At 40.6% G+C, this 18,302-nt stretch overlaps 1 protein-coding gene across 1 annotated transcript in view; it reads left to right on the top strand.

Annotated features, from left to right (window-relative positions):
- LOC308409585 (nck-associated protein 5-like) overlaps positions 1–18,302 on the top strand; it is a 97,252-nt gene that overhangs the window by 39,076 nt on the left and 39,874 nt on the right. The window contains exons 5-7 of the mRNA XM_080902434.1: positions 1,444–1,512; positions 5,162–5,200; positions 6,793–6,912. Of these exons, the coding sequence (XP_080758560.1) occupies positions 1,444–1,512; positions 5,162–5,200; positions 6,793–6,912 (228 nt within the window). The remainder of the gene's footprint in view (positions 1–1,443; positions 1,513–5,161; positions 5,201–6,792; positions 6,913–18,302) is intronic.

Genomic DNA, 18,302 nt, shown 5'->3' with positions numbered 1-18,302 from the left:
GTGCCAAATCACAATAACAGTTGCCCAGTTGCCCAGACATGAAATTTCCCACTCGTGGGACTAATAAAGGTATCTTATCTTATCTATCTTATCTCAAGGTGCTTTGCATTATATATATATATATAAAAAAAAAAACCTTCAATAAGATAGAGCAAACCCCAACAATCAAATGACCCTCTATGAGCAAGCACTTGGGGACAGTGGGAAGGAAAAACTCCCTTTTAACAGGAAGAAAGCTCTGGATGAACCAGGCTCAGGGAGGGGTGGCCAACTGCTGTGACCAGTTAGGAGCGAGAGGAGGAAGACAGGACAAAGACACACACTGACACAGCCAAGCTGCACAAGACACAGCAGCCAATGCCAGACAGATGCTAAGTTAGAGCTGGCTAGCTAGGATTCATAGACAGTATGAAAGATGCCACTCAGTGGTTATGAAGCTTCAAGATGTTTTGTCCATCGCCATCTTGTTCTTTAAACCAGGTGTGACCAGCGAGTCTGACGGGTGGACTTCATTTCTAAGTTGACTTTAGCCGGCGTGGCTTCCTGTAGATGCTTTAACCAAATGGGGAATTTAGGCACTTGGAGCAGAAAGTCACAGATCCCTCTAACAGTCTATGTGAAGGACAAAAGGTCAATGTGACCTCAGTCCTCTTCCAAAAGAGTCGGGGGATGTCTTATTTATTAAGTTAGTCAGTTTAGACTTCAATAGAAAATGAGGGTTTAAAACATGACAAAGCTACCTAACCCACATTTAAATCTCCAAAGTTCTCATTTTAAGAGTCAAGTAAACCGTTTCCTCACGCCTGAAGCCAGTAATCAGCATCATTTCAGCTGCTGAAATACTGTGTTGTTTACCTCTGCCTGCTGCACAGGGATACAGGTGGTGTTGATCTGTGTGGGGCGAGTTCTTCTTTGAACTCTGTTCATTCCTGTGATCAGCCATTTCTGTGATCTTCTGTGAACTTGTTGTTCCGAGGAGTTGCCCACAACACTAAGTGAAAACAAGCCAGCTCAGGTGGCCTGGCCTTTCAGATTTACAAGAATAATCACTTGTGTAGAAAGTCGCCCGCTGAGTTCCCAGAATGGTGTCGGGCCTGAACCTCTGTCAGTAATTGAATTATAGCTGAGGTACCTCAGGTCAGCCTCGCAGACACAGTGAGGGTCTGCAGGATTAAGTTGGGATGCCTGAAATTTAAGGCATCGTTCATTTACGACCATCTCTCTCCAGTGAAACCAACAAATCCAAGTGCTTCAGGGAGAGTACTGTCTAGATAGACAACTCACCTCCATCCAGAGAAAACAGCATCAAGACCTTTAACGTTTCTCATAGTTCTATAATTAATCACATTTTCTATCCTACATATTTTTGTTTATTTTCTTATTTATATGAGTGCGTTCAGAAATTATTAATGCAGTTTGCATGCGTGCGTTTTGTGTCTGCAGGCAGAAAACTCGGCTCTGTCGATGGAAAACGATAACCAGAGGAAGCAGTACGAACGCTGTTTGGATGAGGTGAGTGCTCCCACACTGCAGAAGATATACAGCATGTATTTACAATGAAATCACACTTTTATTTTTCATTAATAATTAAGGCTTATAATTAAGGCTTATATTTGCACTGATTTGTACCACCAAAAATGGTCATTCTCCAGTAAATGGCATTTTTAGGGTCTGAAAAATTTAGCTGGTATACAGTACCAACCTACAGTGAGTCAGTCCTCATAAAACCCTAAAAAGACTGCACATAAAAAACAGAAGTTTACACCGTTACACGTTTAGTTACGAGATCTAATGCTGGCTAGCTTGATAAGCAGGCTGCATCCATAGACTGTACTGGACTGTCCATAGACAGACAAAGTCATAAAAGACATAATGAAACTCATCTGTAATTCTTATCAGGTCTAAAAATGAAATAAAAACAACCTGAGATGAACAAAAGCACATGACATATGACACAGAGTCATTTATTGAACAGTAATCAAGCCAAAATGCAGAAGTAGGTGTATGGTAGCAGAATGCTGAGGACGACAGACATCAGCAGTGATGCCCAATCAGTTCTGCAAAGGGTTATAAGGTTCTTTCCAAACAATTTGAAGTCCATCATTCTCCAGTGAGAAGGATTGTTCATGAGTGGAAAACATCAGGACAGCTGCCAGTCTTCCTAGGACTGAACGTCCCAACTAATTTATCACCAAGGTCGGAACAATGTAACGCTCAGAGAAACTGCAAAAAACCCAAGACATCAATCTCGGACTCAGTTAGATATATGTAAACTTTAAAGGGGCCTCCCTTGGTGGAAAGCAAGTTAAGAAAAACCTCCTTGTGATTGCCCTGCGTCACCTGCAGGTTAATCAGCTTATCTGCAAGCACTGCCTGACTATCCAGTGTTTGCAGACAAGTCAGCATCTTCCAGCCAAACTGTTGCAGCTAAACCCAGCAACCTGCTAGTGATCAAAGAAATTCCAAGGAAGTTTTTCTCGCAGCACCACGTACCTGTTTGCAACCAATTTCACCTAGCAATGCCCAGCAACCACTCTCCAACCAATCAGGGGATACCATTTTTCTGAACAGGTGTGTGTGACCGAGGCCTGAGTTTGTCCTAATGCTGTGGATGCCCTGTATATACTCTGGATGCAGCTCACTGTGGTAATTTACATGTTGTTTTCACATCAACAACCTTTCCAATTCCAACCATCCAAAAGGTAAATGAATGTAGAGAGGATTATTTCTTGGAGTGTAAGATGAATTACCCCCCCCCCCCCCAAAAAAAAAAAAAACCAAACAAACAAAAAACTAAAATGTCCACACAGTGCTGTCTACTTCTCAGGACTCCGACAGTCTTGTGATTGTAGCTACAGCAGGAGACGCACAAACACACTTTGTTTATTATGAGCACTGGTGGAGTCTACAGAGGGATGCCCAGATCTTTAATTGAAGTAGACAGACAGCAGAGCTCCTGGCGATATGAAGAAGTGAGTCTCGGCGTTCAGGAGCACGGACTCTCACCTCTAACACGAGGCTGTCTAACTGCACTCCTTCCCTCTGACAGCACTTTGAAAGTCTCTCCATCTTTTCTTGCATCTCTCTCCAGCCACCACGACAGTGCCACTTTAGTTTTTTAGCAGCCTTCGCTAATGGGCTTGGTACCATGGAGATTGCTGCCCATGAGAATCTGGCTGAGGACAGATATTTCAGAGTTTCTTCTGTGGGATTAATTTCTCTGCTACCGCCACCGCTTCTGCTGCTTTTCAGTCTCATTATGCAGATGATTTTTTTTCTTTTTTTTTTTGGGGGGGGGGGGGGGGGGGGGGCATTGAGATGGTTTCCTGTCATCATCTGAATGAGCTGAGGCAAGGCGTTTTGATAGAGAGATGAAAGAGGTGGAGGGAAATAATTTTGTGGCCCACATACAAAAGAATCAAAACATACTTATTATTCCAGTGCCAAGATATATTGTATGCCTCCACTTCAGAAATCAAAATAAGCAGGAAAGAAAGCGTTTCAGATTAGTCTTCTTCTTCTTTTTTTAAAAATCAATCCATACAACTGAGCTGAACTTTTTCTTCTTCCTGCAGAAATTCACACAGAATACAGAATTAGTGATGGGATTTCCGGCTCTTTTTAGAGAACCGGCTCTTTCGGTTCGGCTCACTAAAAAGAGTCGGCTCTTTCGGCTCCGAACCGGCTCTTCAGGTTGTTTTGTTGCTTTAATTAATTTATTACTAACAATAATATAAAATTATGCACAAAAGGAATTACTAACGTAAAAACAAGTGGTTTTATTTATATATGTTTATATATAAATATATGCGGTGGCCCCTAGAGACAAAACACGTACAAACTCCAAAACACATTTCTAGCATGAACTGAACTTCCAAAGCAGAGCTACTAGATCACTTAAATTACACAATTGAAAGCATGTGTGTATTGTTTGTGTATTTATACACAGGCACTCATATATATTCAAATAATTAAAAAAAAAGTTCATTTACCTGTTATTACCACACACCAAATCCGGTCGTTGGTACTTGCTGGCTTGTGTAGCCACAAGATAACAAAGGCTCAACACTGCGCCCAGCATCCTGGAGCACTTCTGTTGTCTTTTGTACGTGTTTTGAGTTTTTATGTGCTTCTGAGTTTTTATATGCTTCTGAGTTTTTACGTGCTTCGGAGTTTGTACGTGTTTTTACGTGTTTTGGAGTTTTTACGTGTTTTGGAGTTTGTACGTGTTTTTACGTGTTTTGGAGTTTGTACATGCTTCAGAGTTCGTACGTGATTTGAAGTTTGTATGTGCTTTGTCTCTAGGGGCCACCGTAAATATACTTTTATTTATTCACTCCACATAAAATGTAATAAATAAATCATATAATACAAAAATCAACTATTCACATTTCAAGTTTTAACTATTTAAATTTTCAGCTTTTTCCTTTCACAAATTTAAAGTGAAAAGAACACAAAACACTGCAAACCACAACACAATTAAATATAAATTATAATATGAAAACTAAAAGAACATGCATATTCTCTGTCATATGGACCTGCATGAATAAACTTTCTCAATCCTTTATCATCTGCAACCGAAAATAGTTGTGGATGATTACTATACCTTTCTAATGTTGTTGTCCCTGCCTCTCTTTCTCTCTCTCTGGCTCTGTTCCTGTGCTACTGAGTGTAACTACCGCCCCTCCCCCCTCTGCCCAGCGTAAAGCACAAGGCTCGCGTGCAGAGTGAAGCGGAAAAAAAGTGCGAGAGAGAGGCTGAGAGAAAGAAAAAAAAAAAAAACCCACGTGACGGCTCGCGATAAGGAGCCGGCTCGCGTCGTTCACGTCAAAGAGTCGGCTCTAAGAGCCATTTCGTTCGCGAACGACCCATCACTATACAGAATGAAAAAGTTAGGACATCAACATTAACCATGTGTATATTTTCTGTGGTCAGACATGCAGTAACCGCGGGCAACAGCTGTGTGGTTTCAACGAGCCCGACTCTGATGCAACGCCATGTCAGTTTGTCCTCACGGCACCGTCCACGCCTCTAAATCCTCATTTTTGAACTTTATTCTCGGTCGTTTTACAATCTCTTTGCATCTCAAAGTCACAAAGTTCAACTCTTAAAATAATGACCAAACTTTTTTAAACACATTGTTCCTTCTCGTCTCTTTCAGGTGGCTAATCAGGTGGTCCAGGCTCTTCTCACGCAAAAGGTTTGTACATTGTCGGAGCATTACGGCTACCGTAGTCAGGAGCCTCACGGAGTAATCCGAGACCAAACTCCGCTTCAGGTCCCAAAGTCAAACAAACACTGCGGCATCACTGAGAGTTAAAAACGATCTAAATTCTTTCATCTTTAATAAAATGATCAGTGTGACTGCTTTACCAGGTGTAACAATTAAGTTGTACATCCAGGCATCCATGAAAACAAAATTTATTAGAGTTAGAAGTTAGCAGGAAGTTAGCTCGCTAGTTTCCACCTAATCATGATATACCATGTTCTGACTGAGAGATTTCTGGAAAAATTCAAACGTACAGCTCTGCTATCACTTCCAACATAAATGAAGAGAGAAAACTAAACAGAAGTGACGTTTGTAGTGTTACTGAAGTTAGGCTAACTGGTATATAATTATGTGCTCTGTGATCGCTAGCGACACAGCTATGTGTTTATGTTTGCATAACATAAACACAGTGAAGCTGTAGGATGAACGCTAACTTTTTTCTACTCGATAAAAGTTCAGTCAGGAGAACAACTGAGATAATCCATCAATAATACGAGGTTAGTCATTAATATACTGCAACGACACGGGAATAGAGCATCTGTGAGAGAATTCAACATTAAAGAATGAATGATACGGAATTGGAGGAAGCAAGAAGAATGAGTTGAGTAAAGTTTGACTTATCTGACTGTTTTGTTTCGCTTAATGCGCCTTATGTATGAAAACAGACCCGTTCATTGACAGTGCACCTTATAAACCGGTGAGCCTTGTGGTCCAAAAAATACGGTAAATTACACCAGGACCATTTCAGAAGCAGTCTTTTTTGAAAATGTACTCCATTCCTGCTCTGTGCAGCTCTACACAGGCTCCTTAAAAAACAGAACCAGCACTATTTTAAGCAATGACAACCTGAGCTCTGTTTCTGGGTCTCTGCGGCACTGAAATACTGTCTTGAGTGGACACGATTCGATTGAGCACCCGCAGTGGAGTCAGAAAGAGACACAGCCACGCCCAGGGTATTCTCAGGCAGGCTGCACGCTGTATGCTCTGTTTATTATGACTGGATATGTAAAGCGCTTTGGGGTCCTTAGGGACTAGTAAAGCGCTATACAAATACAGGCCATTTACCATTTACCATTTATCATCAAATATTCTCATTTTCTCTTTCCCTGGTCTCGTTCCTGGACCCACTCTGTGGCGAAATCCTGTAAACAACCCTGGCAGAAGTACCCTGTCATGACCAACAATGCTATACACAGAAAGTCTGATATTTAAGTAACATATGAAGGGTTTTGCTGTAAGTTTATGTGAAGAATGGTCACAGCGGCTGTGAGAAATTGACTATAGTTTATAAGTATACTTCATGCGGTATCATGGGGGTTTCGCCACCTTAGCCCCCCTCTTAAGTCACACCTCTGTAGGTCCTCCTTTCCAGGTTGCTCATGTTTTCGAGCACCATCATGTGCATCTTTAGTTGAATACACCGTCGTTCCCTGTGGCTGCTAAATTAGCATCTGATTTACGTGTATGTCTCTGAAGTGCCACCGTCAGTCGCCGTCATCTGTCCATTTTGTATTTGTTTCCAGGACCTCAAAGAGGAGTGTGTGAAGCTGCGGACCCGTGTGTTTGACTTGGAGCAACAAAACCGCATACTGAGCGTGCTGTTTCAACAACGTGTCAAAATGTCCACGACTCCCGTCTCCCAGGTAGGAGCTCACGGCGCCGCGGATACAAACACAAACTGACAGAGCTAGCATGCTCCAAGGCTGTTTGAATTTTACATGAGCAGCGCTCCACTTCTAAAGGTTACTAACTTTCAGCGAGGACCACAAATACAGAGAAACCCGCCCTGGATGTGTTCAAATGAACTCACAGAGAGGTACAGCGGGTTTACAGCTGGATTTATATCCTTCTTTCTGTCCTAATTAGTGTCGTTTTTGTCACGGCTTCATGCTCGAGTGCACTGTACGTCCTCAAACAAGGATTACCGGCCCTTACCCTTCTCTTCTTTTATGCTAATTATGCCAGACTTTAGCCTAATAGTGAGGCAGACCTCTCACACAGCTGTGGCAGGAAAGTAGTGGTGCAGAAATGGGAGACAGAGGCGAGCATGTTTTTCTAATTGGAAAACTCCTGAGGTTAAAACCTTAGCTTTTTTTTTTTCTTTCCATTTTTTCAGTTAGCTGTGATGACAGTTGATTGCTCAGTTTGTTGACCTCCATCGCCAGCTGTACTGTATAACTTCAAAGATGCACATAAACTTCTTTCATGTCGAAAATGACTAAAATCTTAAGGTCTTGCAGTGATAGACCCAAAGAGAATCATAGCATGACTGTTTTAGCTTGTTAGCTTTTAGCAGTTAGCTTTTATCAGCAGGTTTTCATCTTCTGCACAGCTTTTAAAAATTAACACAATAAGCCAGCAACACATGAACACAGAGGGGTTAAAGGGCAACTATTGGTCTTACTTTCTTTAGGTAGTCTCTAATTTTACTCCAACTGAATTCTAATATTACTTTTTGTCACCTGGAGGCATTAACCAGCGACTTAAGCTAATACATTAGCCTAGATAAGGCGGGGAACACGAGGATCACAGCAATCCCAAAATTGAATTCTGTATCAAAAAAACAAAACTGAAGTTATAGCAGCACAGTAAAGTTCAATAGTTTGGTAATAAATGAAAGAGTTAACCCTGACAGGAAGCCTTTTGACTAACAACCCCTGCCTCACCCGGCCAATTAAAAGTGCCACCTGCATCGGGACAGTTGGGTGGGCGACACTAATGTGAACATTTTGCTAATAACAGTTTCAAATAATCTGGACATGAAAGCGGGTTAGAAGTCACATTATCAATCACAGATGCCAGTAACAGCCAAGCTCAGGCTTGTTATTTTGTCAGTTTCTTATTAATAATTGAGGTGATTCAGCTAACAGAGACTGTTTGTCCAGAAGGTTTTAAATCATATGGTTTGGCGTAAGTCAGGGTTGAGAAATCCAATCTTAATTAAAACAGACTAGAATGAAGTCATTTATCAGCTTTTGGTACTCATCTTTGGTATTATCTCAGCATCAGAAACATTAAATAATCTTAAAAACTATTTTAAGACTTTTAAGACCTTTTAATGTCTCATTTGTTGCTGTTATATCTTCCAAACAAAAGCATTTACAGATACAGGCCCAGAATGTTGTCAGCTGTTAGTTTCATGCTGTCTGAAACATGAAACAAAGCTTTGTAGGAAGCCTAGTTATTGCACCAGCAAAAATCTTTGGAAAGAAGCTTTGGTTGAGACAGAATAAGACAAAAGGCAAGACTATGCCGAGACAAACACCGATGAAATTGGAGGCAAGCTGCAAAAGTCAAAAGAAAATTAAAAGCATTTAAAGTAGTTATGGGAACATTAGTAACTGTCTGTCTTCATTTGTTATTTATTGACTAAATTTATTCTTAATTGCTCTTATTACACCTATCAGTGAGTGAAGCTTTAACTAACAAACTGCACAAACAGTTTTTTTCTTTCCCAGAAACAGTGACAGGCTTCCCCATACACACTGCAGAGGGCTAAAAGGAAAGTGAGGCTTAAATGAGATCATTTTCAGCATTTAGAAATAAAGCAGCTCATTAGAAACCCGAACAGATGTGAAGCTGAGTGCAGAACATTCCTTTTTAAACACTTCTTTACATCTCAGGTCAGCTAACATGACAGCAATAATAAAGTTTCTTCATCTGAAAAAAATCAAAATATTATCTTTTTCATTTTTGTGATGTTTATTTTGATTGAAAAGCATCAAAGGTTTAAAAAAATGATACATTTGTGCGATCCAGAGTAATTCTCATTATCGAAGTCATCAACCTCAATTCAGAACAGCCGAGTCAAAAATATTTTGCTTTCTAACTGCAGTGGAGATCATAGCCTACATGTTTTTAGCATGACTTTAAAAGTTCAAAAAAGCTCATAATGCAATGTACATAATTATAGATTTATGTGTTACAGATATAAAATTAAACAAAAATAAAATAAAGGTATTAATGCCGTGTTTAAGTTCACTCTGCACAGACCTGTTAATAATTCAGTTTCAAATATCCAATCATTTGTTTTCCTAGTTTGAAGTTCAGAGAGTTGCTGTAATAAAGTTTGAAGCTGATATGAATAAAAAGTTTAAAAGTTTATGTTGCAAAAGAAAATATTTTTCTAAATCAGGATTTTATGAGAATAAAAATTAAAATTACAGGAAAAGTTTCCTTCTTGGGATTCATGCTAGCTTATGTTAGCTTAAATTGTGCAAAAACCACGTTTCCATACATATTAACTGCAGAGCAGAGTTAAATCTCCCCGAAGGTAAGAAATGGATTAGCTGGTGTGGAGGAGGGTTGCAGAGTGGCTTGCAGGTGTGCAGCTGTTGCAGTATTCTGGGCTCGGGTCTGTGGCTTATCGAATCTAGCATTAGGGTCAGTCATGACGCTGAGGGCACGTCATGGAAGCGATGGTCCCCTGTGTAGTTTAATTTTACTTTTCATGCAGCTGTGTCGGCTCCACAGGTGTCTGTGTTTTTTATTAGATGTGAGTAATCATGCTGACAGGAGCCACATGTCTACTCTTCTCAGTGCCAAGTAATAATGAGTCTGAGTGCTGTTCTCTGATGGGCTGACTCATCTGCAACTGATCAAAGTCACGGTCGGCTGTGTCACACTTTCCAAACAGTTATATCAAGTTAGATTTAATCACTCAGCATGAATAAAATCTCTAACTAATTAAAATCTCCTAAACTCTGATTTAATGGCAATTTGAGTGTTGAGAAACTGAACAGCCAACGATAGCACATGTTCTGCTAGACGAGTTCAGCTGGTCTGCACAGCAGAGATGTGTTGCAGTGGAAAGAAACAAAAAATAACAGATTCATGAAGTTTCTCTGCTGTTCTGAGGTCAGCTGATGATTCTCCCATAAATAATTGACATTTTTTTTGATGGACAGGTGCTTCTGTTTGTATTTCGAACTGACTGCTGAATGCAGAGATGGCAGAGCACGGTTTGTTACCCTTTATTTGAGCCCTGAATTCAAACAGGTTTTAGCTCTGCTGATAGAAACGCGTTATTAGCGTGCGCTGAGGATCTCTCGCTGTCACTGTACCAGCAGGAACGCTCGTGCTCATTGAAGCCAACTACAAACACATGACAAGTGTGCTGTACTGCTGAATACCTGCTCTGCAAATCACTGTGCAGCGGGCTACTACACCACACACTTTGATTAATTCTAGAAGGCTGCAGCGATGCCGTTCTCAGCTTTTTGGGGTATTCCTTCACTTCTTTCAGTTTTGATTTAGCATTCATTGAACAGAAAACTCTCAAAAATGTGTAATTTGTTTGCAGATTTGATAAAATATTTGTTGTGTTTTGTGGATTGACGCTTTCAGTCAATCCACAAAACACGCACTTCCTTCAAAGATAAAAGTAAGACTACTTAATATACTTCATTTTTTGAGCAAGATCCCTTTGATTTTGTGTGATGCCACCACATGTCTTTTATAGATTTTGTATCTAGCCATTTTCCTTCATCTGAATTATTTCATTTCTATTTTGCATCTTCATGTTTTTCTTTCTTTTTAACTTTATTTTATTCAGCCTTTTCATTTTCATCTAGCCTGTAAGCTTTCTACTTTCACCTGCTTTTCAAAGCACTTTATAAATTCTTTTTAAACAACCCTTTATTATTATTTAAACTGATACCGCTTTTCCTGTGCGCACAAAACTCATTCCTGTGGAAAAATGTGCACATGGACATGAATTTTTTCGTTTTCCAGACTTTAAATCTGATTTCTACCAGCAAGAAAAATATTTGCACCCAAAATTCTGATTTTAAGTAATCTTATTACATACCAATCACATTTTCTTTAATGATTCGTTTTTTGAATGAACAAAACTTGGATTTTATATAATTCAGATGCATTTTATTCAGAATTATTGCTTCATTGCAAATTGTTTGGATTCCTCCATCAGCTGACGGGGGGCTCATCCTAACGAGCGTGGGTGTGGTGAATGGATGTGGATAATTAATGGATCCTGACCATGCTGACCTCTTACTGCACATGCAGCTCAACACTGTCTTAAACATTTGCACAACATCTGTATTCATTGTATTTCTTATTAATTTACTGGCTCCATACTGTAAACGTTGCTGGTTCAATACCAGCAGGAGACACAAATCCCCTACGGTGTTATGTCAGAAAGGGTGTCTGTTGTACAAATCTGCCAAATCATACATGTGGAGCTACCTGCTGTGGTGATCTTGTATTTATTTCATTAAGCTAACTTGTTTTTGTTGTTTTGGCTGCTGGAAAGCAGTTAATTTTCCCACTTTTGGGATAAATAAAGTCTTTCTTTTTATATCTAATAGCGACAGGAGACAGGAAGGTGGGGGGAGAGAGTGGAGATGATGAACAGCAAACGGCCTGAGGGGGAAACAAACCCAGCTGTGTGCTTTTCTGTTAGTTGTGTCTCTCAGTCATACTCTCAGGCTGAGCAGCATTAGGGGTCTGTCCTGAGACCCTGACCAGAGGCATGCCCTGACTGGTATTTGGACCCTCAATCTGCAGTAACTAATATAACTACTATACCATGCAGCTGCTGAGGGGTATTAAAACTTTAACACCTGGAAAAACGAGCAGATTCCAGCCCAAGAAGCCTTAAACTGCCAGGTCTCTGGAAATCATACATATCGTGCCCGGACGTGAGAGACGAACTTCTTTCATTTTCTCCTCCAAGTCTCAAAATTATTCTGCATCATTATGTGAAATTAGATCAAACATTTACAGGAAATTTGCACATTTCACAGTATGTTATATTAAACATACTAGGAAAGTCTTTTGGTTACTGAAGCCAGACAGAAGAACAAAATTAGAGCAAAAAACAAACACAACCGATTAAAGCAAGTTACAAACCAAACTCAGTGACCCAGTAAGGGTCAGGGTTATAAAAGCCTTCTATACTTAGAACATCCAAACTTCACAAACTTTGTGTGAGACTTTATTTGGCTAAAGCAAATCCTAACTGTACCCTCAGAGAGGTCGCTGGTGACCTGGTCGATGTTGAGGTTAAAGGGGTGAAATCTGAGTGTGTGGGGCAGAGGCGTGACTGACAGCGACAGCATGCTTTTCTACCTGCTGGGTACTGAAATAGTGCTTTGGATTGGTCTTGAACAGACTTGCAGAGGAATTTAAGCCAGAGCAAAACTCCTTGAATCCTAATGACGTGAGTTTCTGAGCCTCATGCTGTAGTCGTTACGCAGAAAGCAGGGAGGAAGTTTCAAAAGGTCTTTTTGGATTATCAGAGATCGCAGCATAATTCCTCCCCTCTGACAAACATTGGGGTCAGGGGACCAGTCTGCTGTCACAGACTGAACTGGTAATTAGCAAAAACATATTTCTTCAATTTCCTTCAAGGAAATTTTACAGGAAGGTCCAACAATTCCCACTCCAGGCTGTTAAGCAAGTTGCGAGCTCAGCAGAGTTGGACACGCCGTCCTTCATCTTTAACCTTTTCGTTAAAGGTCAGACTGGCAGAAGAAGCGTCTGCATCTCTGCAGAGATGCTCAGCTGCTTGTGCTGGAAAGAAGTACTGTACCTACAGACTTTTTCCTCTCATTAAACCCGACTTCTTGTTAATTTGGCTGCTCGTTTTGTGTTTGCGTGTGAAGTTTATTGAGTTGAGTTTGTTTCTCGAGCTTCTCTTATCAGAGGATCGACTGTTTGACCTGCAGTCTGTCTCTCCATCCTCCGCCATTTTCAGCCGAATTTCCACTGATTAAACTCTCTTTCCTCACATTAATCACTCAGCTAAATACTTATTAGATCATTCTCGGTCCAGAAAATAAACTTTACTGTCATCTGTTTGTCAGTGTGGATGTTGAATCCCAAACTTTTGTGCTTTGGATGATTTTTTTTTTTTTTTTTTTTTGTGGCAGAAAAAAGTTCAGAATATTAATAACCCAACATTGCTGGCAGCATGACAAAAAAAAACTTTTATGTGCCAAATGCCAAGCCTTTAATTTACTAATGCAGCATTCCCAGTAATCCAGGAGGCTACATTAGTAGTGTAAGATAATTATCTCACACCGCCCGAAGCTTGAATATTAACCGCAGTTGTTATATTTATCTCCAGTAAAGTCACAAACAAAAGTTTTGAGAACAAGACTTGCATTTTAAATGATTGATTCAAACTTTGTGTCTGTCGTCATCTGGAGAAAAGTTACTGATGAGACCTCCCACTGTGCAGCTAAGCAACAAACTTTTTTTTGTACTTCTGACTTACTGAAGAATTCACTGAAGGTGGAGAGTTTGCATCTCAGTCGTGGTAAAGAAAATGCTTACTTAAAATCATAAAGACAGATACAGAGTAGATGCTTTCCAACCATTTTCTACTGCTCATCCAAGCTTTTCCCCACTCACCTTCTCCAGCTCTATGACGAGAAACCAAACCAGCTCAGAGACATAACCTCTTCCTTGTGTTGTTGCTCTGCCCCAGGCTCTCTTGGTGGAAAACCCCAAAACACCTCACCTGGGAGGTGCTCAGAGTCCTAGTGCTCTTTCTATCTCAACTGACTAATGGAGTAGCAGCTCTACTCTGTGGCAACATCCACCTGTTTCTGTCTCCCACAGCTCAGGGCCATAGGTCAGGATGGGGTCAAAGATTAACCTTTACCTCCATCCTCGCCCTCTTCACCACCATAGCCTGGTATCAATCCATCTGACATTCTTTGACTCCACTCACGTCCCACTCCTTCAGCTTATGCCCAGTTTCGGGGATTGTCCCTTTTCTGCGCCACGTGGAGGTGCCCAAGCTCATCCTGCTCATCCGGTGTGAGCTGGAGGTTGTCACTGGCTGAATTCAAGAGAAACTACACCAGCTGCAGAAAGCTAGAGACGAGACAAAAGACTTACTGACTGACTTATTGCCGGTAACATGAACCAAGGTGTCGCTACAGGAATGAAAGAGCCCTCAAGTAGGATGACTCAATAATAATGAGGATAAAGGTTTAGATGGTTTGGAGATGTCTCATTTAGAAAGATAGATACTTTATTGACTCCATGGGTGAAAATTCTTGTGTTACAGCAGCATGAAAAAGAGTAAAAAAACTGACCGATTAGATTTTTTTACCAGGAGGAGCTGAACAGGTGGCACGTCTGCACTTGTACACCTTAAAACACCTAAACACCTAAAATCTATACTAAATAAGACCTCTCTACTCAAATCATGCACGAACTGTTCACAGGCAGTTTAGTTTGTGTCCATCCTTCTTCTGCTACAAGAATGAAAACGTGTCCAGAAAGTGCAGCTTTGCAGTGGCTGCCATCTGTGATTTGATCTTCTACAGCACTGATTATGTGGGTTAAAGTTTTGAAACCCAAAATGCTCTCCAACTCAGTTTTTCTCTGCAGTGACGCTTTTCTGTAGAAGTGACACTTTCATTTAGTTCTTGCAGTGCCATAAGGGTGACATTTACCCAAAATTAGTCTACTGACATATTTATATTTGATATATAAGCTAGTGGGAATGATTTTAAACACCCTCATAGTTCCTAACCATCTCTGTGGTGCACAGTCGGTGGCATCAGACACAAATATTTCATGTTCATTATTATTTTGGGTCCCGTCTTTCTTTGTCATCACCTGGTGTGGTGATGAGCTCGGGCAGCAGAGGACCGGTGTGATTACAGCAACAAAAGATCACGGCCTTCGTACTTCCACAAAGTGGGAGCAAAGAGGCCAAAACCCATTAGCCCCTGCACTCTGATCCAGCTGCAGAGAGCCCTTGAAAAAAATGAAATGTGTCATTTCATTGTCCCCATAGCGGAGGGACAATCAGCGATGTGGAGAAGGTAATGTGGAGGGCTCTGATATTGGAGACATGACACTCTGGCTGTGTATCAATTTGTCGGGTAACACAGGGGTAATTATGTATGAATTATTGAAATGGAAAATTTGTTTTTGACTGCGAGTTGTGCTTGTTAGGTTCCGTAATCACTACGACAGCACACCTGTTCCCCGTCAGGTTGACTGACTCCGAGTGAGGTAACAGCAACGCCGCTCACAGCTCAGGAGATAACAAGCGAGAGACCAAACAAATCGTTTTTTTCTCTAGCTGTTAGTCTGCTGTGCCTTTTACTGCAGGACCACTAGAGCCAAAGGAGAACAAAGAAGGAGATGCATAAATAAGAAAAACATTTCCATGTTCACAGGTACCTGCTCTGATTTATATTGTCCTTGTTCATACATTTATTTTTAAGATGATCACCCCTGTAGAGATGATTTCTACTGCAGGAACTATCAGGTGGGACTTTCAGGATCCTTATTGAGGGATAAAGAAGTCCTGAGAGATCCTTCAAAAGCTCATTGGTGTGGCTGCTTAAACTAAGAGATGACCAATTGTATAAACTCAGCAAGCTACCAGAAGCAAGATGGAAAAAAGTCTGAAAAGGAACAATGAGGTTATTCAGGCTCTTTTGGGGATTTTTTATGCTGCTGATGAGGTCTCAAGAGATTTAGAGTCTTAGAAAGAGCACAAGGGAGAGTGAGAGGCGAAAACAACCAGAATTTATATTTCAGTCAACAACTCTCATCTCATTTAATCCAATTATTATTATTCATTCAGAAACACACTTTTATTACACTTGCCAACAACTACAACACTCAGGTGCGTCCGCCTCCCCTGCAGCGGCACCGCAGACCACGCCCCACCACAATACTTATAGCGGCAGATCCAGATTATCAAGTGTTTTCCAACATAAAGGTCGTCTCACTGGGCCAAATTGAATCCCTGCCAGCCCACGGCATCCACTGTGGTATGTCTTGACATAACCACGTGAAGTCCCACAGCCAACAAACACGTCAGTCACAAAGTTGAAACAGGAGTGGGTGACAAAACACCACTGTACAGGTGAAGGGGAGTGCTTTAACTTTGTAACTTTATCTGCATGAAAAGAAAAAAACACGAGCTTTATAGTGAAAATTATCTTATTTTGATAATCGCTCATTACCAAAAATCATGACTGATTTTAAGACTTGATTAATCACCCAGTCTTAGTGGTTGATTACTTTAGGCTTTTATTTCATTACTTGTTTCTGCAGTGTTTGATACAAAGTGTTTGCTGGACTTTCACCCAGGCAACTGGAGTTTGAGTCCTATGTGGCCATTTGTAGGCTCGTTTACTGTTGTTTGAGTGTTTCGCATCGGTAACTTCCTCCTGTGCGTGCCCAACCTCAGTGAAATAAACACACAACCTGGGTTCTGTAGTCAAAATTTCCCTTTAAAAAGTGCAGTCAGTAATTTTTTTTAGGTTATTTAATTTTATGTAGTACTCATAAATATACACAGATTAGTGTGTAGTCATGTTGACCAGCATTCTCATAAACTGGGTGGGAAGGAAATCACCATCACAGCTAATCGCATTTTACGTGCGTGGCTAGAAACTGGCCACGACCCTCCCATCCCCAGACAGCTGAAAAGAGCCTTAAACAACAGCTGCAGCTGGTACATTATTTCGGCTAATGTTAGGTTCAAGAGTCCTAAAAATCAAACAGTTTCATTATATTCTCACATTGTATAAGAGGTTATTACTAAGTGTCAGAGCCCAGCAAAGTTATATTCACTTTAGACAATTTCACTAAGAGCAGCTAACAGAAGCTAACAGCTGCAAATATAGCAGCACTTACCAACAGAAACGTTCTTCTCTGACTCTTTGGCCACGTCTCACTCCTTTACAACCTCTTCCAGAGTAAATAAAGGTGCACACTTCTCACCCGGCATTGACAGCTGAGTTAAACAGTTGATTACACCAATTCACTTTACACAGACAGAGAGAAGCTCCAGATCCAGTCAAAAAATCTGCAATTTACTGAGATCTAAATTTTACACACTGTAATTTTTAAAATAATTTTCCATTTTAGTTGATGTTCAGCTGGTTAATCTCACACATGTGCAGTAGTCCCTATAGTAGCCCTATAGTATGCTTAAGGACCACTATGACATGCGGGTACACGCTGCCAGTGCCTTCTTTTCTTCTAGGATCTGGCCATGACACCTCTGGCTGTTTTTTATTAAACAGTTGGACTGTTTACAACAGCATCCTTGCCTACAGTTGACTCTGTGCCAGAGAGCCATCACCGTTAAAAGTCTCACTGCTCTGTCACAGGGTCGTCTGTCTCCGTGTTATTACACTTCAGCCGCCGAGCGATACTCGAGAGAGACGGTGATGCGAGGTTGTTTAAACAGTGGCAGGTGTTTCTTTCCTCAGATCAACTTCCTGGTAGAGCTGCAGTGACAGATAAAGGCAAATACATAATAAAGTCAAATTTATTTGACCCTTTGAAGGGCTTCAAACAGCATTTGATTTTGCAGTTCTGTGAAGTCATATAACAAAGTCCAATTTATTTTTGAAGTGCTGGAAAATGCATGTAGATTTACAAGACAGGTGCGATCTACAACACAAACAACAGCTTTTCTCAGTAACCTCTTTTGCATACGGTTCACAAGCACAGATTTTCTGCTTCTAACAAAGCTCAGAAAGCTGAACTGGAAATTTGCAGTCATGTAAATCAGTGTTAACTTTCTTTAATCAGCATTTTTTTTTAACATAAATATTAACGATATTAAATATTAAAGTGCGGCAGCACACCTATATGGAAAACTGAAACTAATAAATGTATATAAATATTAATAATAAGAAGAAATAAGAAAAGAGACTTCTGTTTTCGTGGAAGACCAGGAAGCAGGACAGAACATTATCAGAAAAGAGAGAAGTACGACCTGAATTGTGTGACTGAGCCCATGAAGCCATCAGGAAACTGTTTCCACAGGTCAGCACAGAGAACCTGAAGTGTTTTTGCAACCAGAAGAGGCACCCCCTGGTGGCCATTGAAAAGAATTCCAGTTTAAGGCACTTAGGCATCTCTGTGTTAAAACACTCAAGTTTACAGCAGAAATACTCATGTCTACTGTCTGCTACACCAAACAGTTTTAGCATCTAGCTGTCTACTAAGTTTAAATCTGAATCTTTGATCTGGACCTCTCCAAGGTGTTTGTGATGCTGGAGCTTTTAAGAGCACT

Source organism: Rhamphochromis sp. 'chilingali' (assembly GCF_963969265.1).
Source record: "Rhamphochromis sp. 'chilingali' genome assembly, chromosome: 14".
Classification (NCBI taxonomy): domain Eukaryota; kingdom Metazoa; phylum Chordata; class Actinopteri; order Cichliformes; family Cichlidae; genus Rhamphochromis; species Rhamphochromis sp. 'chilingali'.
The sequence above is the reverse complement of the archived record's forward strand: the minus strand, read 5'-3'. Positions and strand labels throughout refer to the sequence as shown.